The 20,916-nt window shown below is 30.1% G+C and overlaps 3 protein-coding genes across 8 annotated transcripts; all 3 read right to left on the reverse strand.

Moving 5' to 3' along the window:
• Positions 1–834: 834 nt before the first annotated feature.
• On the reverse strand, positions 835–3,868 carry LOC127263462 (plasmodesmata-located protein 6-like). Its single transcript, XM_051292494.1, has 3 exons — positions 3,006–3,868; positions 1,563–1,674; positions 835–1,267 (listed from the first exon to the last, which is right to left on the reverse strand). Exons 1-3 carry the CDS (start codon positions 3,742–3,744, stop codon positions 1,264–1,266), a joined length of 855 nt encoding a protein of 284 aa, XP_051148451.1. The 5' UTR covers positions 3,745–3,868; the 3' UTR covers positions 835–1,263.
• A 2,744-nt stretch (positions 3,869–6,612) lies between these two features.
• On the reverse strand, positions 6,613–9,173 carry LOC127263827 (ubiquitin-conjugating enzyme E2 variant 1A-like). Its single transcript, XM_051293070.1, has 5 exons — positions 8,925–9,173; positions 7,315–7,454; positions 7,086–7,211; positions 6,899–7,025; positions 6,613–6,807 (listed from the first exon to the last, which is right to left on the reverse strand). Exons 1-5 carry the CDS (start codon positions 8,953–8,955, stop codon positions 6,749–6,751), a joined length of 483 nt encoding a protein of 160 aa, XP_051149027.1. The 5' UTR covers positions 8,956–9,173; the 3' UTR covers positions 6,613–6,748.
• Positions 9,174–15,605: 6,432 nt separating this feature from the next.
• Positions 15,606–20,481, reverse strand: LOC127263826 (zinc finger protein VAR3, chloroplastic-like). Of its 6 annotated transcripts, none has more exons than XM_051293067.1 (7): positions 20,083–20,481; positions 18,482–18,903; positions 18,041–18,137; positions 17,588–17,931; positions 16,971–17,102; positions 16,789–16,887; positions 15,606–16,308 (listed from the first exon to the last, which is right to left on the reverse strand). In XM_051293067.1, exons 1-7 carry the CDS (start codon positions 20,086–20,088, stop codon positions 15,900–15,902), a joined length of 1,509 nt encoding a protein of 502 aa, XP_051149024.1. In that variant the 5' UTR covers positions 20,089–20,481; the 3' UTR covers positions 15,606–15,899. The 6 variants fall into 6 exon arrangements, with proteins under 6 accessions (XP_051149024.1, XP_051149021.1, XP_051149022.1 ...); XM_051293064.1 differs by having other exon boundaries at positions 18,020–18,137; positions 20,083–20,477; XM_051293065.1 differs by having other exon boundaries at positions 18,020–18,137; positions 18,482–18,928; positions 20,083–20,476.
• Positions 20,482–20,916: the final 435 nt, after the last annotated feature.

The raw sequence follows: 20,916 nt of genomic DNA on the forward strand, positions 1-20,916 counted from the left end.
AATATATATGTAACCTTATATATAAAATAATAAATAAGAAATTATTATTACATTAAAAAATAAAATATATAAATAACTATTTAAAGTGTTGGATATGTTTTATTGAAAAGTTTACCACATGTCATTAATTCATTTGCTGAAGAGTGTGAGGAGAAAATTGCAAAAAATATTACATATTTGCACCCTATTATCATTTTTTTTAATGTATTTATCGTTGGCAAAATATATTTTACAGGTTTGGTTTGCAAAAGTCGTTATTTCTATTATTTGGTTGCGCATGGTGTGAATGTTACGCGCAACTTTTGCAAACATATAGAATATATTTTGTCTATATGACAAAAGTGATAATGAGGTATACGTGTGAGATATTTTTTACAATTTTTCTAGAGTGTGGATATGGCGCGGAAGTAAGATTCAAGACATGTTTTCGGGCATCCGAAATACCAAATCGCAATTTTTTAAAAGTGTGGGATATATTTTTATAAGTAAAAATATATAGAGAGAGGATAAAATTGATGGTTGTGATTTTAATTTTAAATCATTACTACACTCTGCATGGTTTTTAATAAAATATTATTCCCTTTCGTCCAACAATTTATCTATTTTTTCATTTTGGTTTATCCCCATAACAAAGTATTCATTTCTTTTTTAAAAAATTGTATAATTTACCTAACATTACAAATATCCTTACAATTTACAATATATTGCACAAATGTCATTAATTTTATATCATACAATACTTAATAAGGTTAATTTAGTCTTTTTTACTTTTGATTCTACTACATTCCAATATAATACTAATATTTCTAAAACTCCATGCAAAAAGTAAAGGGATATATAGATATGGAATGGAGAGAGTATTAAATTCAGGACTATGCTGAACTACACCCAATAAATCTGCAAAAAGCATATGAAATTATTATTGGCACCACATCATTTATATTAATATAACACAAACACACCAGTGCTGTGTGCCACTGAGGATAAACCGTGCTTGAAGGCCTCGTTGATTTTGTGACCAGTTTATGTTCGTAGTTAGATCAGCATTTCTTCATCCTTTTGATCGCCATTTGTGATTTGATCAAAACTCCGATGAAGTAACACCATATTGCTTCTAAGGATATTTTTTATTTACGCGTACACTAAATCAAATTGCTAAATGTGAATGATTTAGTATCATCCTATAACGATTCTTGCAGGAATACCTTCAAGGCAATCGTTAGTCTAGAGGAAGAAGCTGGGGTTGAAGAAAGCCAAGATGCGTCATCTGTTATAAATTTTGGGGGAAAATAATAAGATTATTTTATTGATCATCAAAATAAGGAGTATATAGGCGATACAAAATAGATTCGATAAATTCAAATCTAATTAATCTGGATATAACATTAATATTTCAATCATTTTCTTTAGTCGAAAAGGGAAGAACATTTGTTGTAATACTAATACATGCAGCGTAAATGTGTGTGTACAATGTTAGCTGTTCATTAGTTACTACTTAATACACTATTTATTTAATTAATTAATTATAAATAAATATATATATATATATATATATATATTACCTTTTGGTGCCATAAATGCTTCTGAGAATAGAAAGTATGATAATAAGAATTGCAATTCCCATAACTATTCCAACAAATATTGCTAGCGTTTTGTTCATTTCGTTTGTATTCCCTGCAAGCATACATACATACATTAATAATAATAATAATAATAATAATAATGGGTAAAATAATTCAACAAATATCATGGGTTTGTTTACTTTTAGTTTGAAATTGGAATGGTAATGTGAGCATAAATTTTAATATAAGATTTGATAATATTATATTTAAAAACTATACAAGATAAATAATAAATGTGAAAAATCAGCACACTACAGCAGCATATTATAAAAAGATTGTCAGCATACAGTATAAATACAAACACAAATAGCACCGAAAGTGTTAAATAAAAATATATAATACTTGTTGAATTTAATTATAAATTATATTTCCTCATCTCATAATAACTAGATATTCATTTGTTTTTTATATGTAGTTTTAAAAATATTAGTATTATATTAGGATATTGTAGAAATAAAGTAGAAATGACTAAAATAATCTTATTAATATGCATGATATAAAGGTAATGACATTTGTGTAATATATTGTAAGTTGTAAGATATTTGTAATGTTAGATAGATAGTACAGTTACAAAAAAAAAAATGAAATGAATACTTTATTATAAAACGGATTAAAATGAAAAAATTGATACTTTGTTATGAGACGGGGGAGTATTGTCTTTTTTACTATGATAGATATTATCCTTTTTATATTATTATAAATAAATAAATAATAAAATAAAAAAGTAAAAGAATTAAGGTGTGTTCCTTTTTATTTAGTTTGAAAATTTTTAATTTAAGTTTGATATTAAAACAACGTATAGTATAAAAAATTTTATTTAGTATCAGATGAAATTATCATAAATTTACGGGTGTGTTATTTTGGAGGATTTTTCAAGATTTCTATTATTAATCATTTTTTTTTTCAAAAATATCAAATCAAATATTTAATTTTTATTTTTTTTATATTATATTCCTAAAAAACAATTTTAGATTCAAAATATCAAATCAACACCTACTTATATCACATCATATAACTATTTTAATTCAAAATTTTACTACTCCCTCCGTCCCGGTGCAAGGTTGTCGTTTACTTTTTGAACGTAGATTTTTTAATATTAATATTATAATAAGTTGTAGTGAAAAAGACGAAAATACCCCTATTAGTATTATGTAATATAAAAATAATGATATTTGTGTAATATAATATAAATTGAAACTGTATATATTATATTAAGTAAGTTTACAATTACTAAATTAAAATATTATAATTTTATTTTAAAACGAATAAAAATAAAAAATAATAATATTTCAATATGATGGAGAAATTATTAAAATCACAACTCAAAATTTAAACTCTCAAACAAACACCACCTCGGTGGATAAATAAATTGGCGCAACTTACGGGGTTTGGGTATGAGCCCGCGCGAGGAGAACCGCGCGTAACACTTGCCCAAGAACATGTCGCCAGAAGTTGACCACGCGCACTGAGTTTTCAACCGTTGGATTGCCTCCACCAGACAATCCTGGCAGTCCATTCCGTTCAGATCCTCCACGCACTGCGCCACGCCTTGGTATTTCCCGGACCCACTCACTCTAAAATACTCATTCCCAGCCGTCAGATACGCCAGCGCAGCATCTCTCGCTCTCAACGGCTCCTTGTCATCCGACGGTCCACATTTATCGGAGACCACACTCTTGTCCTCCACTCCCACAAACGCCACGTCATCGTACCTCACGAAGCACCCCTCCAGCTGCGCCGCGCCGGCCGCCGCGCCGGCCCCGGAGCCGGCGCAGGCCGTCCCGAGCCGTGTGACCGCGTGAGAAACGCAGCGCCGGCAGTCGGCGGCGCTTAGGTCGCCGCGACACTGGAAGACGCCGTAGACGGCGGCGCCGCCGCCGGGGATTGAAATGTTGAAGGCGTTGTAGGCGGAGGCGGCGGCGGATTTGGCTATTGAGGAGAGTAGGAAATCGAGGTTGGAGGCGTAGGCGGCGGCGGCGGCGGGATTGTACTTGACGTCGGAGCAGCCGACGTAGATGATGGTGTGTAGAGACGAAGATGCCAAGTAGGAGGAGAAGGTCGTCACTGTCACGAAAATGAGAACAGTCTGGGATGAACAGAGAGCTTTGGTCCGTACGTTCATGGCGTCTCTGAGATAGAGAGAGATTGGAGAGTAGTTTCAATGGAGGTTGATATGAATGCATGGGGAATATGACTGTGTTTGGTTGTGAAATTTTTGGGTGCGTTTGCATGTGGGTTTTATTTTTTTTATTTGGATTTTTTTAATAATAAAAAGTTGAATTTGAATAGTTTTTTTATATGATATTAATAGAAGTTGATGTGATATTTTGAATGTAAAATAAATTTATAATATAATAGTATAATAAAAATAAAAGAAATTGTCTGATGTGATATTTTTTAAGGAAAAAAGAATCTGCATACTAAAAATCTGTGGTAAAAAACCCACAAAAGAATACAACCTTTAGGTTTTTTATTATTCTGAAAAAAATAATAGTAATAAAAAATTAAAAAAATATCCCTCCATAACATCAAATTGAAAAGGATAAAATTTAAGTAAAATATTGACCAAGGGTTTTTGCAAGAAATAATTATTGGTATATGGTATATAGAATTATGTTAAAAATATAAAATATTTTATCTTTTAAGTTGAATATTTGACTTTGACTTTTTTTATAAGTATTTTGGCTTTTGTATAAAATATTATGTTTTTTATTACTCCTTTCATCTCATATCTATGTATTTATTTACTTTTTAACAGAGTTTTAGAAATATTAGTATTAAATTAAAATATAGTATAAATAAAGGTAAAAAGAATAAATTGCCCTTATTAGTATTGTATAATATAAAAGTAATGATATTTGTGTAACATAATATTATAAATTAGAAGGGTATTTGTAATGTTAGGTAGACAGTACAATTACTAAAAAAAATTGATATTTTGTTATGGAACAGACGAAAATAGAAAAATTGATAGATTGTTAAGAGATTGAGGAAGTATTATTTTTCTAAATCACAATTGAAAAATAGTGTTGAAAGAACAAAGTGGAAAGACTACTGATGATTAAAAAGTACACTTTTATAATTGCTAATATGGTTGATAATTAATTTCTAAAATTAAATTAATTTTGAAAACACAATCACCCTGTATCATTATTTTGTGATATTGTTGAAAAGTAAAAAGTTTTATGCGAAGTATATGGAAGTGTGCAGAGAACATTAAACTAATAGATGTGTATAATATATTATGTTTTTTAGAAAATGTGTGAAAGAAAATAAAAAAATTTAAAAAAAAATGCTATTTTCCAGTATTTCATTTATTTTGGCTCAATATTTTGTTTTGTGTTTATATAGTAGTTGGAATAGTATATTTTTATTAAAAAAAAAAAAAGTATAGATAAAAATATATACATACTGAAATATATGTGTAAAAAATTTCGATTTTTTAATTAAACAATTTCAGTGTTTTCATTGAAGTGAATAAATAAAGTGTAGAAGGCACCATGCAGATATATTCTATGCTGCTTTTTAAATTTTGCATATTCAAAAGCTATCAAGACAAACTCTAAAGATAAAAAAAGAATATAACTATATTCATATATATATATATATATAATTTTTACGATTTTTTTAATAAAAATACATGTACACGTATAACAATATTAGAATCATTTTTATCATTAATTGTATACATGCAAGTGATTTTGGGTGTTTTCAATTTAAAGCTTTTTTTATGTAAAATATTGCCTTTAAGCGGAAAATAAATAAAATAATTATGGATTATATATATATATATAGTAGAAAGATATATAGAGGTGAAACACAAAGCACATCCACCATAGTAATTACATGTTTACTTTTTAGTGTATTTATAACATAAATATTACGTAATATATATGACTAAATACACATGAAATACTATGATGCATTTATACTCTGTGTTTGTTTGTATTTTGAGTATATTAAAATTATTTTTCAATAATAATAGAAAAAATTAAATGGAGTATAATTGTTTATATCAAATAAGTTTTGAATTTAATATTATAAATTAAAACATAAATATTCAATAAGATGTATTAAAAGTTCGTAAATATATATCATTATAATGATATAATATGAAAAGTTTTGCTATTGATTTTTTTTATGTTATTTTTATTAAATTTTATGTTATTTTTGTGAGTTGTTTGGAGTTTTTTGTTTCAATTTTGGTTTAAAAAGTATTTTGTAATATTTTTGAAAATAATAATAATAATAATATATTTTTATTAAAAAAAAAAGCATAAATATTTAATAGTAAAATAAAATAAAGTGCAAAAAAAATTTGCTCCCTAATCCGAGTTAGATCAATGATGTACAATTTTCTTCTCATACCATGTACTAATATATCACAATTAAACATTTATGTTTACTTCAAAGAAATTTTAAACTCAAAATCATGATTGCAATAAATAAAAAGAATATTTTGATCATGCATATGTTGACGCATAATATAAATATTTTAAGCCGTATTTAACTCAATATTGTAGTTATAACAAACTCAAATACCAAAATACTAAAATAGTAAAAACTTTAAAATTTTTACGACTAGAGAACCCGCAGCCGCTACCCGAAAATACGCACTGGGTACACGTCCGGCCGAACCTAATATCCGGCAAACCAGGTTCAACCCATGACCTCACGGTCACAAGTCCAACCCCTACACCACTGAGCCTTCCCTTACGGGACCACCTTTTTCTATATATGTTTATTGGGTTAAATGTTTTACTATTCCAAAATTTTACAAAATTCCAAAACTTCAAAAAAAAATATATATATATATATATATGCAATTCTTCCTGCTATCATCTCGGAAAAATATATGCTGATATATTATATTGCAAACCTTTAACTTCAATCATGCATATATATATATATATAGATACAAATTATTATATAGGTGAGAATTTTCATATAATAGATCCACAGAACTCAGTAAGACGATGACGACCACAAATCAGATCAAACATACTATATACTATACCAATAAAAACACTCCTAATCCTACAAGACAACCAGAGATTAACCAAATTTTACACTTTATAATTACTATGCAAGCAAGTAATTTTACCGTCACTCAATCGATCCATCGATCACAGGATGCAGCATCTCAACGTTATCCCCTTTTGGTCCACTCGACCATCCTCGTTGCCTGTAGGCAAACAAATACATGTATAGATCAATAAGTTTTTTTTAATCGGATATGTGTGTGTGCGCACGAAAAATAAAAAAAAAATATCTACCGTCGGGAGGTTGAGCCAATTTACGGTTTTGGGGAGACATCATTTCTTTCTTCAACTGCATAAGTATATCCTCCATCGTATATTCCCTTTGCCAATCGGCGAGCATGGGGAAAAGGCCGGGCTCGACCTGCAACAATTGTGTAAGACAACTAGTGTGTGCAACTGGAAGATTCGTGTGGGCGCTTACCATGCCAGTTTCCTGATTGACGCAGCTCATGTTTATCCGAGACTGGAACTTTACGGTTGGGGGATCATCCGGGTACTCCTTCCCGCAGAACAATTTTAACTGGTAGATGCGCCCTTCGTGTACAGTCTGCACATTCATCCATCATTCTAACTTCTACAATGAACAACATATATATATATATAGATATGCTGTATATACATGAAAAAATAAAAATAAAAATAAAACTAACATTAGGGGGTCCGATGATGGTTCCTGTCCACGATTGCATGTACACATCCTCAGCATCGTCCATGCCATAGCTCACAGTGCCATCCCCGATTCCTTTTTCTCCCCTCTCGAGCTCTTCCAACAATCGGAAATTTCTTGGCACTGACAGAAACTTTTTTCGTCACAATCACTGTAGATCTCGCCAAATATTGTAAACGGCGTGGTAAAATATAGTGCAACTACCATAACCTTCTTGAACACACATTATATCATTTATTCACATAAATAACATAATTTAAACCCTCCAAGATATTTTACTCCCGACCCACACTATGCAGGGGGGAAATTAGATAGTTCATCTTATAGTGACTTTGGCAAATGTCGCTAGTTTCCGTTTGACTCCACAAAATTTGGAATTAAAAAAAGAAAAAAAAAACATAACTTTCGGAATCCAAGTACATATTTCGTTATGGAACCAAACTACAGCCTTTCATATCTTAAATTTCATAAAAAATAAAATATACATTCCCTTTGTTCACTAAATATATGTTGGTTGTCTTTTTTTGTCTGTCCATAAAAAACAAAACATAGACTTTCCATTTAGAACAAAACATTCTTACACTCTCCTTAACTTACACCCTTCAACATTAGACTTATTTACAAATATGGCACAATCTTTAAACACTCAATTTCTCTAAAATTTTCTTGCAACTCATTAACTCACTCATATACTTTTCAAAATGTCTCTACTTCATGTTACAATCAATCAATATAATACTATATTCAAAATTCGTATCCAGCTCAAATGAACACATATATATATATATATATATAAATATATATCGTGGATGGAGGGAATATATACTTCATTCGATGCAAAATAAAATTATATCCGAGTAGATCCATCTGAGAAAGATAAGTATCTTAGATTCAAATCATTGTTTGCACTTAGCCACTTACTAATGTTATCATCTTCAACCTTAAGATTCACACAAAGTCGAACCCTTAAGCTATCGAGGTACCTTCCATTTCCTTGTCAAAGACTAACAAATGCCCACCAAAAGATACACAAAGTGGTAATTCGTCGGCTATGCCGAGCAAAATCAGGCAGAGGTGCACAAAATCACTGGACATTTACTCACTAATTGTAGTTACTTTACTGTTCTAATCATTCACTAATTGAAACTAAGGCCTAATTGAATCAAGTGAGGTGTGGTGATGAACTTCAACCTAACTGAAATCTCTTCATTTCTATACAAATTCATGGATTTCAAACCCTAGCAGCTATTCGATAGGCCTCAGTCATTTCCCCTACCGCGCAATTCCTGCTAGAACACAGTTCGTTCACACAAAATCGAATGCCATATCAACAATCAAAATACGATCCATGAGCAGAAAGCGTAAAAAGACAGAATCACGATGAAAACAAACGAGACAATTAACATCAATAGCCGCAGCAGATAAAGCAACCGCAGGAACCCTAATTCCCCCAATTTGAACAATCCAAACCATCGCCAAAACCACAGACACAAAACAACAGACTCTAATTGACTTGATCCGCAGAAATTAGGTCAGACCAACAAAATTGACGAAAGAACAGTTCGAAAACGAGAAGTGGAGCTAGCTGCTTACCCACGACCGCAGATGACCCTTCAGTACCCATTTAATCTCTCGCAGCAATTACAGACGGACAAAATTGATTGGGAACCGAATCAAAGAATGGCGTTTCTGGGAAGCCTGTATGAGGGGGAAAGGTGGGGAGGGTTTGGTCTGGTTGGGTTTTCGATTGTGCGATGCGAAAAGTGGAGAAATTTCAGTTGAGGAGAGTGATGGCCATTTGAGTTCCGGGAAGCTTAAAATTGTGGATAAATAAGTAAGGAAAGAATTAAGCCATGCCCGCCTCTTCGCTTATATATGCAAACCGAACCCAACTTGGGATATATTTTATTAATAAATAAATAAGAGATTGTTTATATGTTATTTTATTTTAAAATTATACTGTTGTACGGTAAATTATACTCCCTTCCTTTCATATTTTTGTTTTTCTAGTATTACATTTGAATATAGTAAAAATAAAGATAAAAATACTAAATTAATTTATCAGTATTGTATAATATATATATAATGATATTTTTGTAATATATTATAAATTGGAAGTGCATTTATAATGTTAAATAGATAATACATTTACTTAAAAAAAAATAGATACGAAATAGACCAAAAAAAAATTGATAAATTAGTAAGAGATCGAGGGACTATTGTAAAATCGTAAAGCGAAACGTTGAAGTAGAACCACGTAATGAACTATTTGATGATTATGTAGATTTGCTCAAATTATGTTATAAAATTGTTAAAATATAGACATGAAGTTGAACATTTATACATTCAATAATAAAATATACTTCCTATGTCCCTTTTAAAAGACTTTTTCGATGGATTTTATACTAAATTAAAAAATAATAATTTGTTATTTATCAGAGAAAGTATGTAAAATATTTTGATCTTTTGTATAAATAAATTGTATGTGTAATTGTAGGTTTGTAATTTTTTTTTAAAAAAATTGGTATTACTATATAATTATTTTTACTTTTAAAAATGGATGTTTTTTCCGTAGGACGGACAAAAATAATAAAAATAGTACTCCCTCCATCCCAAACACCCTGCAACATTTCCTTTTTTGTTTGTCCTAAACTCACTGCAATATTTTTAAATTTAAAAATAATTAATAATATTTATATGCATATGTACACTTCACTTTATCTCATCATATCACTCAAATAAAAAAAATAAATAATCATTTCTCTCTCCAATCACATCACTTAATATCCAAATTATTTTAAATTACTATACTTAATACTTCTCATCTAAATGTACATGTTAAACACAAATGTTGCACGGTGTTTGAGACGGAGGGAGTATTTCAAATTAAGACGGAGAAAGTATATTTTTACAACTAAAAGTATTAATTTGTTATTTTTTTATCTCTTTAAAAAAAAAGTTATTCTTATTACAGTAAAAATAATACTATGTAAAGTACAAAATTGTGAAAGTTGTTTAATGTAATATAAATATGTGGTAATATGATGTTTTAAATATAAAATTAAATTTTAGTGTAAAATAATAAATAAAAATTAACCTGAATTGCACAAAATCCACTTGTAGTTTCACGAAATTGCGTCAAATCTCCCAAATCTTCCGAATTAAAAAAAAAATTAAGCTAAACTTCCTCGTAGTTTCATAAAATCCCTCGAGGGATTAAACGCAGAATATCTAAATTAAGAAGTTTTATACAAATAAAAAACGCAAAACATCTTAAATAATTTTTTTTGTATTAAATAAATAAATAAATAATTGATCAATCATTTAGATTTGTCTCCAAAAACTATAAAAGGAAGGATTAATAAATTATTTATTTATTTATTTAATACAAAAAAATTATTTAAAATATTTTACGTTCTTTATTTGTATAAAACTTATTTAATTTAGATCTTTATTTCGAACCAAACATTAGTTTTGGATAGAAGAGTGTTTCGTGCAAACTTTCCATTAACACGAACAATAAATAAAACACAGTTTTGTACATTTTTAGTAAAACACAACAATGTGTTATATAATTTACCCGTTTTTTAATACTAAAAATAATAAATAAATATATAAAAATCTATTTTAGGCTAAATTTAGGGCTTTTAAGAACTTCGGTCCACATAGTGGACGGCCCAACAGCCCAAATAATGAGACCAATTATTCTTATGTAAAACGGTTTTGCATGTTTTAATGTCACAATTAATTTTTAAAATATTAACATTAAATTAAATATTAAGTCAATTCAAAAATACAATAAAATAAAATAAAAATTTTTAATTCAACACTTATACTGACCATTAGTTCAAAAATATATATACTACATATTGATAAGGCGGCCAAATTAGAATAATCGAGTGGGCGAAGTTTGATGGCACCCGCCACTTAACCGCCTCCGATCATTATTACAGAATCTTCTGGATACAGTGACGTCACTCACCGTATATTTGTGTATTTGTTTGGATGTTTGAATTTTGAATTGTTATTTAAATAATAAAAAATTTGTATTTAAATAATTGTAAGATGCAATATAAATAGGTGTTGTTACGACATTTGAATGTAAAAATAATTTTTATTATAATAACAAATAAATATTTAATTTATTGGAAAAAAAAAATTGTTGAAAAACTTTGAAAGGAACACACCAAAAATTAACAGCATAAAAAGGTAAGCAAAAAGGATAAAAATCCGAAACACAGAAATAAAAAACAAGTTTATAATAAAAGCAATCAGTGTGCGACGTGTCGATCTCTGATTGGTTGACGCAAACCAATAATAGAACTTGGGAGGAGTCGGTGGCCGGACAATCAAATTTTGACATCTCCATTCCACGTCATCTCGGCTACCCAATCATAAACTCCCACGTAACCCCACTCCATTGGTCAACATCATTTCCCACTAAAAGATCTCCTTGTAAAAGATATTCGCACTTTCCCCCAAACGCCATCACATTTCTAAATTAATTTTAATCAAATAATATAAAATAAAATTCAGATTGGCAATCTTCCTAGTAGCTCACCAATTCACAATTGATTAATCAATTATACATACATATATATATATATCTTCTTACAGGGTTGGTTCAAAATTCAAATGATCTCACAGGTGTTGATTAATTAATATGGAGGAGAAGAGGCAGAATGGAAGCTTCGATTTCGTCGTAGGTTCGGACAAAGAAATGGGAATTCACAGCCAAGTCAGACGAATAAAGCTCGAGATCGAGAAGATTAACCGGCCGGCGCTTCAGGTGCCGCCGCCGCCGCCGCCGCAGATCACCCGCCGCCGCCACCGCTCCGGCTCGCCGCTCGGCTTGCACCGCCCTATCTCTGTAGGCAATTAGTATGTATGTATATATATATATATACATATGTGTGTTAGTTCTTAGATTACACATAACACGCCCGTGTTGTGGTTAGGATTTTGTATGTCCACACTTCTATGTATAGTTTTATATATATATATATATATATATATATATTTTAAATAAGAAATAGTGTTTTAGTATAATTTAGAGGTGAATTAATTGATCTCAAATTCTGAATCCTTTTCTCCCTCTAAATTTTTCCAACCAAATTTTGATTCTTCTTATATTCCTCCAACTTCAGATTCTAATCAATAATTACAAATATGATAATTCATTATTGGGATTGTCCTATTTGAAGCATTAGAATTATATGATAATTTAACATATAAATTTCCTCTAACATATAGGATATATGTTTTATTTAATTCTCATGACGGGTCGTTTGCCCCGCAATTTTTTTTTTTCGATACAATTTCTTATATTTCACATAAAAACAAAATCCAAATCAAAGCCCTAAACAACCAAACTCAATATTAACTAATCAACTAACAATGCTTCGTGCGGTAACATTTCTGCGGGATGAATCCCTTGCAGTCTCCGTCTTCATATCCTTCTCTTCGGCACAATGTAGAGCACTTGGTTCTGTCAAAGCAAAATCCCCGGAGTTTCGAAGCAAAGTTCCCGGAATTTCGAAGCAAAGACAACAATGGTCGAGAATTTTCATGTTAAGAATGATGAGAGAATTGTCTGTCCGCATACCTTTTTTTTTGTTTTTCAATACGATTCTCAATATATTATCATCTTACAAAAATCAACATTCAATATGAAATACTCCCTCCGTCCCAAAACTATGGTCTGGGTTGTGTTTGGCACGGAATTTAAGGAATATTGATATTATATTGGTAGTGGGTAAAAAGTACGGGTAAAAGACCTTTTTACCTTTGTGAGTGTATTAGTGTAAAAAGTAATGGCAATTGTGTAATAATAATGAAAAAGTAAGAGTAGTTTTATAGTGATACAGTTATTTATGAAAATTATACTATTGTTTTGGGACGGACAAAAAGGATAAACAGGACTATTGTATTGAGACGAATGGGGATTATTTTTTATATTACCGACACAATTTCTTATAATTCGCGTCAAAACAAAATTTCATTTGAAAACTCTAAACAAACAAACTCTTCAATCAATTTGAAGATGCATTATGGTATATTGTTGAATGATTGTGGAGGTGGGTTTTAGACTAGTAGGATGGATCTCATCTTAGATTAAAGTAATTTTTTAATTTTTTCTTTTTGCCATTTTTGTAAATTAAAATAAATTTTTAATTTTTTCTTTTAGCCATTTTTGTAAATTAAAGTAATTTTTTTCTATCTTTTTGCCATTTTAGTAAATTAAACTAATTTTTTCTATTTTCTTTTTTTCATTTTAGTAATTAAAGTAATTTTTTTCTATCTTTTTGCCATTTTAGTAAATTAAACTAATTTTTTCTATTTTCTTTTTTTCATTTTAGTAATTAAAGTAATTTTTTTCTATTTTCTTATTGCCATTTTAGTAAATTAAACTGTTTTTTTAATTTTTACCATTTGAAAATATTGATACATTTAAACTTATTGAAAAAGAGTATTTTATTTTTTTTGGTTCTTTAGAGAATAAAAAACCAAATAAAAAGATTGGTTGTATTTGCACACAATGTTTTTAATAAGAAATACTATATTTGATTTAATAATGTAAAAAGATATAATTATATGTAAAAAAGTTTTATTAACAAAAAAATATTATTAAAAAAAATTAACTTTGGATTATCATTTTCTTCCTTTTATGTTTCCATTTTATTTTTTTTTTTGTTAAAACATAAAATATTATTTTTTATATTATCATGACAATTTTCTATATCTCACATAAAAAATACATAAAATAAAATAAAATTTAAATCACAATTCTAAACAAACTCAAACAATCAAATTGAAGATGAATTACTTCCTCCTTCCCATAACTAGGTATCCATTTATTTTTTTTCATGTAATTTTAGAAATATAAATATTATATTAAAATGTAGTAGAAATAAAGTAAAAATAATTAAAATAACTTTATTAGTATTGTGTTATATAAATATAATGACATTTGTGTAATATATTGTAAGTTGTAAGGATATTTGTAATGTTAAGTAGACAATACAATTACTAAAAAAGAAAATGAATACTTTGTTATAGGACGAACTAAAATGAAAAAAAATGAATACTTTCCTTAATATTAAATTAAAGTATTTAGTATTTTTTTCCTTTCTACCATTTGCAAATCTTGATGCATTTATAAAATTTATTGAAAAAGATTAGATAGTTTAGTGGTGCAAGGATTTTTTTTTTTTTTTAATTTTTTTTTGTTATTTAGAGTATAAAAAATCAAATAAAAAGATAGGTTATATTTGCACATAATGTTTTCAATAAGAAATATTGGTGTGTTCTTTTTATAAAAAAATTTTAAACACGCTTTCTCCAAAAATAATTAATATATTACACATATTAATTATTTTTTTTATTATTTACACAATTTTTTTATAATTTTGATTTAATATTGTAAAAATATATAATTGTATGTACAAATTTGTATTAACAATAAAAAATTATTATTAAAACAATGACCTTCGGATTATCATTTTTTTTCCTTTTGTCTCCATTTTTTATCAACTAATTATTTATTTTGAGATTATTATTTACCTTACAAGTAGTTGGAGTGGAAGTAGTTTAAACATTTATTGAATTGGATGAAATTATCTTAATTGTCATTTTTCAGATTTTGCAAATATTGATGCATTCAAATTTATTGAAATAGATTAGATAGTATTTTTTTGTTTTTGATTAAATATTGTAAGGAAATATAATTGTATGTAATAATTTTTAAATAACAATAAAAATTATTATTAAAAAATGAACTTTGGATTATCATTTTTTTTTTCTTTTATGTCCACATTTTTTATTAAGTAATTATTTACTTTGGATGAAATTATCTTAAATGTATTTTTTTCAGATTTTGCAAATATTGATGCATTCAAATTGATTGAAAAGGATTATCAGATAGTGTTGTTGCAGAAGCATTTTATTTTGTTCTTGGTTATTTTGAGAATAGAGAATCAAATAAAAAGATAGATTGTGTTTGCAAGTAATTTGTTTAATAAGAAATATAATTTTAATTTAATATATTGTAAATAAATATACTTGTTTCTAAATTTTTTTTATTAACAATACAAAGTTATTATTAAAAATATTAACTTTGGATTATCTTTTTTTTTTTTTCCTTTTATGTCTCCATTTTTTATTAACTGGTTATTTATTTTGAGATTATTATTATTGAATTGTATGAAATTATCTTGAATGTATACTTCCAAATTTTGCAAATATTGATGCATTCAAATTTATTGACACTAAAAAGAAAAAAAAGATTAATTCCGTGACTAAATCGATTAGTCACGGAATTTGTTTATTTCGTCTGCAATTTACACACAAATTACTCACCGAATTATTTATGTGATTAAATTGCTCACAGGATCAAATCCATGAGAATTTCGGTGAGGAGAAGTCAACCAAACACAAGTTGACTTCCTTATTTGCGACGAAAACATTCTGTAAAATAATTTACTCACGGAATTACTCACATAATTTTTCATGGCAACATGTCAAGGTGCGACGAAATGGCTGTAAGAGCTGAGGATCTAAGGTTGATGGTCATGGTTTCTTCCCACCCTCGAACCATTCAGATATTTCATCATCGTCTTCATCATCATCATTATCGCCGGTTGCAAGAAATTCGATTCTTCCAGGCATCCTGGAGTCGTCAGCCTCTCTTCTTGCAGTCCTGCTTTTCTTCTCCATTTCCATTCTCCATTGCTGTTGCCTCTCCAAATTACGCGACAACTCACTCTTACCTCTTGCCATGGGGAAATCCACGAAACCCATGTCCTGATCCAACGGGCTTGAGCTTCTTTGCTCCTCGAACCTAGGATGGTGCATCCGATGATTCCTCAAATTACCTGTCCGAGGTTGAGGTCCCATATTTTCAATGTTAGAAGCAACCGGTCTTCGATGATCGCATTTTAGACAAACCATGTTCCGCCTAAAATTGACGTAGTTACACCTACATATGTAAATATACACATTATCGTCAAATGGTTGAGAAACTTCGAACAAATATGAAAATCACATATATCGTAAGATTTTGCACTTATAACTTTTAATTTTAGTGTAAAAACATTACATCAATACATATTTATATCAAATTAAACAACTATTTCAATAAAAAAATTTACTATTCAAAACAAAAATCTTTTAAGAAAACACACCCTATATATATACTCCTTCCGTCCACTAAGAAGAACAGACATATTTTGCTATTTAAGATGTCATCTGTAAATATGGACCCACAATATTAATAAGAGATCCGATCATTTTACGTAAGTACCAAAATACCTCTTTAAATGCACATTTCTTATTATATATGAATGACCCTTTCTGTCCTATCGACATGCAAACAGTAAATGTACATCTATGCTTAAGGGAGCGAGGCAACATACATATATATATATATATATGTATACATATGTTAAGCAAGACTTACGAATCGCATTCCCACTCGCCAGGATTAAGTTGGCGCTTCGGAGGGTTCTCCCTGCACTGCAAGCATCGCGTGTTCCTTGCAAAGTTCAAAAACTTGCATCTGCAATATATTAACCGACTAAGAAACAAACGAGAAACAGGTAAGCAATAAATCAGGCACGACTAATATGAACAGAGAATTACTTGTTGCATATCCAGTCTCCTTTCTTCAATGGTAGATGCTCCTGCTCTTCGGATGCTCTTTTAACCCTTTCCTCACAGAATGTATCGCAGCGCAGGCACTTGAAGTTTCGCGCAAAGTTTAGGAAATTGCATCTATAAAATATCATAAATATTCACTAGTAATAAGGATGATGATGATGAGATGCATTTATATTACCAACAAAATTAGGTCACATCAATCCAATATTTTACTTTTCAATCAAAACATCACATATAGTATCATCTATAGTCACGAACCCAAAACACCAAAACAAAATCAAAACACAAGTAAAGACACCCCTTATTTCAACCAGTCCCGCTTGAAATCTCTAATTCAATTTCTGTTCTGTCCTTCAATACAGTAAAAGTAAATTTTGTTCCCACAATTCAAAACCATAAATTTAAATCCTGCATTGTTTTTCTTTTTTTCCGCGGATTATAACAAAATTGGATGCCGAAACTAGATTGACTGAAGCAATTACTGCCCAAATTCTTTTACAATCGAATTCTGTTAGTTTCAACAATAAAATCCAGGACTTGTGTGTTTTAACTAAAAAGTATAACTTCAAAAGAATTCAAACTGTGGAAACAATTCTTACTTGGGGCAAATCCAATCCCCTTGCTTCATTTGATCATTAACCCAACTCTTGTCCAGATCAACAATATGCCTTTCCGAGGATAGTTTTGACTGGCTAGCAGTGTCTTTCACTGGTTCAAGATCACATCCCTCGACACTATAGTCCACCATTTCTTTCAACAATGTTCTAACAGATTCATTAACCCTCTTGTTCAGGCAAGGCCCGTTGTCCACGGAGCCCACAACAGGATCAAGACCGTACGCCACCAAAATACGCATGACGTCCACAGTTCTACCCCCTTCGTCCTCACGGGCCTTCACATATGCTCTATCACAATCACCCCTCAAGATGCACGAGCTACAAACCTAATAGAAAAATATTCTAATCATTATGTAATGAATCCGTAAATGCTATCATTTGTTTCCCTATTAAAAGTGTATTATTTAGACACACATTTCCTTCATCGATTCCTACATGAGCTCTCAGACGCTTCCCTGAGTTAACAACTTTCCTATCGGTGCTTGGACATCCAAGCTCCACAATTGCCGAGATATCCTTTCGGCACAAACATCTGCAGAACAGAATATACAATGAGCATCAAACCAACTTTGTGCATCGAATTTGTAATACTAATGAATAAGCCATAGCAAAATAAATAAATAAATAAACTTTTTCCATCACTTAATTATAATTAAAAATATATTTTATGTGCATCAAATCATCCATTGCTATGTTCTGCTAAAGAATTTTAAAGTGAAGCATTCCAATATTCCATATTGAAACTAAGAGTTTCTCATTTCACTTAGGATTTTTCATGAAAATCATCAAACAAAGAAGAAAATACTATGAGAAAGCACATAAAATTAAATTCAAATTTAACAATAAGTGTCTGCAATCAAGGGACAATATCTATACCTTATGAGTTGATACTGGTCGCGTGCAAAATTCAAGCAAGCAGTACGGATACAATTCGCGTCTTTATTGCCCAATTCTCCACCATGCGCAAAAGGATTTCCATTTCCATCGAAATACCCATTTCTCAACAGTTTCTCCATCAAATCCGCCCATTCCGGCCAAGGGTGCGAAATCTGGACATTGTAAGCTCTCTCTTCATTCCGAGAAAACGTTTCTTCTTCCTCTTCCCGGGCCACAAAATTGGATAGAGGCTTAGACGGCGGGAATACTCGTGCTTCATTAAGGACTAACTGAATTGCAGGAGTGCGAAATGAAGGATTCCTGGACGTCGGATTGTGGAGAAGAGACGCAGACAAGTAAAAGCTAGGGTTTTGAAATTGGGGATTTAGGGTTTTGAGGCAGCGATTGATTGCCAACATCACCTAATTTCATGAATTTTTAAATTTGCTGCTATACATATATATATATGTATAGGTTAAGATCTTTACCATGGATGAGAAATAAAGCAAAAAAAAAAAAAAAAAAAAACAATGGTGGAGAATTTAATGTAGAGAATGATGAGGGAATTGTTTGCCCGCATACCTTTCTTTTCCTACACAATTCTCAATATATTATCATCTCACAAATATCAACATTCCATGACATTGTTTTTTAAAAAAAAAAATTCATTTGAAAACACTAAACAAAACAAAACAGAAATATGAAATATGAAATAATGCAAAGAAAATTCCAGAATAGACCATATACGTTCATGATTACAATCCTATACAGAAATAAAAAGTATATAAAAATATTGAAGTCATCTTTCTAAAAGGACATAATAAGTTATCCTTGGTTAAGTCAATTAGCACTGCAAGGTAGAGAAGCAGTAAAAGGAGGGGTCCCTTTTTTCATGGATAAAAAAAACTACCAACAACAAATGGGACAGAGCAGCACAATTCAACAACAGTCATATAAATTAGAATCAATCCAATGTTTAAAAAATAATTGCCTGTTTTGCAGCAGAAGAAATATGGCAGCATTTATCTTTGGTTCAAATGCAAAATCATTGATCTTTTTAAAATAATAAAAAAATATAATCCAATCCTTGTCAGTGTCCAAACAGTCCATCAACCCTATATTCAGTTTTCAAACATGTCAATTTCATTTTCAATGTTTTTTTCTTTCTAATTCAAAATGTAAATTAACGAATACATGTTGAAAAACAAAACCCAAAAAATGACTGCAAATTGTTGTTTCTTAGATGGAATAATCAACCTGCCATTTTCTACCACTAGTAAAGATAATGAAATTCTTCCAAAATGTGTAGGTTGTATGTAAGGTTATAAACAATAAGTCAAACAACCTAATCCACATTCAGCTTATGCAAGCAATATGAAGAAATTCCTCACTGTTTCCACAGTAAGAAATTAAAATTAGACTATGAACACAGACAGAACAGAACAGGGCAAAATAAAATAATAGGAATATAATAAATCATATTATACATTTGAAACAAAAAAAAAAAAAAAAATCGCGAATTGGGACACTAAGAAACAAATCAAAAAGAACAAGCTCGACCTAAACAACATCGGATGTAAATCAGGATAACTATAACTCACCAACATTAAAGCAATAAATTTCCCTCGCCGCCGAAGTTTCCCTCGCCGCGGCGGTTGTCCTCGCCGTCAATCGCCGAAGATCCGCCGCCGCCGAGTGTGTGGTGGAATGGGAGCGTGATCTGAAATTGGGTAGGGATTTAGGGTTTTAAATTTGGGAATTGCAGACCGGGTGTAGAGCCACAGACACAGCGAAGCAGGGCAGCAGGCTAGGTGAAGACGTGAAGTGAAAAGGAGGAGGAGTAGACTTGCCCATTCGGTTTCGAACCGTCGGTTCGAACCGCCGGTTCGACGGTTTATGAACCGGCGGATACGGTTCGAACCGAAACCGACACAAACTCAAACCGCAAACCTCCGGTTCAAACCGCCAGTTTATGGTTTGAACCGGCGGATTAGCTTTTTGGAAAGGAGGAGAAGGACCGAGGTTGGAAGAAAAAAGGAAAGAAATGAGAGGAATTGAGGAAGAAGGAAGGAAGAGAGAGAACCTGTTTGTGGGGGCTCAGGCGCGGCCTGTTTGTCGGGGCTCAGGCGCGGCTGCGGGCCTACGGGCGTCCGTAGAATGCGGATGTGATGCCTGATTAAAAATTAGGGTTAAATTGTCTATATTTTATAATAATATTATTATATTTATAATTAAAATTTAAAATATAACAATAATAATATTAATACATATAAATAATTATTAATAATATTGAAAAATAATAATATTACTAATATTTTTTATTTATATTTTATATTTTATAATTTTTTATTATATAATTTAAATTATTTTATTATCTATTACAATATTTTTATAATTTAATTATTTACTATACTTATTATTTTAATTATTTTTAT

This window comes from Andrographis paniculata, unplaced genomic scaffold (assembly GCF_009805555.1).
Source record: "Andrographis paniculata isolate CXL003 unplaced genomic scaffold, ASM980555v1 Contig69END, whole genome shotgun sequence".
Classification (NCBI taxonomy): domain Eukaryota; kingdom Viridiplantae; phylum Streptophyta; class Magnoliopsida; order Lamiales; family Acanthaceae; genus Andrographis; species Andrographis paniculata.

What these genes read in the sequence shown, in the direction of transcription:
- LOC127263462 (XM_051292494.1), bottom strand. Translation starts at nt 3,744, where the DNA reads ATGAACGTACGGACCAAAGCTCTCTGTTCATCCCAGACTGTTCTCATT. An exon ending in CGGGCTCATACCCAAACCCC is followed by an intron (nt 1,675 to 3,005) that starts GTAAGTTGCGCC and finishes GTATGCTTGCAG; the next exon opens with GGAATACAAACGAAATGAAC.
- LOC127263826 (XM_051293064.1), bottom strand. An exon ending in GGAGACTGGATATGCAACAA is followed by an intron (nt 16,888 to 16,970) that starts GTAATTCTCTGT and finishes AATATATTGCAG; the next exon opens with ATGCAAGTTTTTGAACTTTG. An exon ending in GGCGAGTGGGAATGCGATTC is followed by an intron (nt 16,309 to 16,788) that starts GTAAGTCTTGCT and finishes TTACATATGTAG; the next exon opens with GTGTAACTACGTCAATTTTA.
- LOC127263827 (XM_051293070.1), bottom strand. Translation starts at nt 8,955, where the DNA reads ATGGGTACTGAAGGGTCATCTGCGGTCGTGG. An exon ending in TCAATCAGGAAACTGGCATG is followed by an intron (nt 7,026 to 7,085) that starts GTAAGCGCCCAC and finishes CAATTGTTGCAG; the next exon opens with GTCGAGCCCGGCCTTTTCCC. An exon ending in ATTGGCTCAACCTCCCGACG is followed by an intron (nt 6,808 to 6,898) that starts GTAGATATTTTT and finishes GTTTGCCTACAG; the next exon opens with GCAACGAGGATGGTCGAGTG.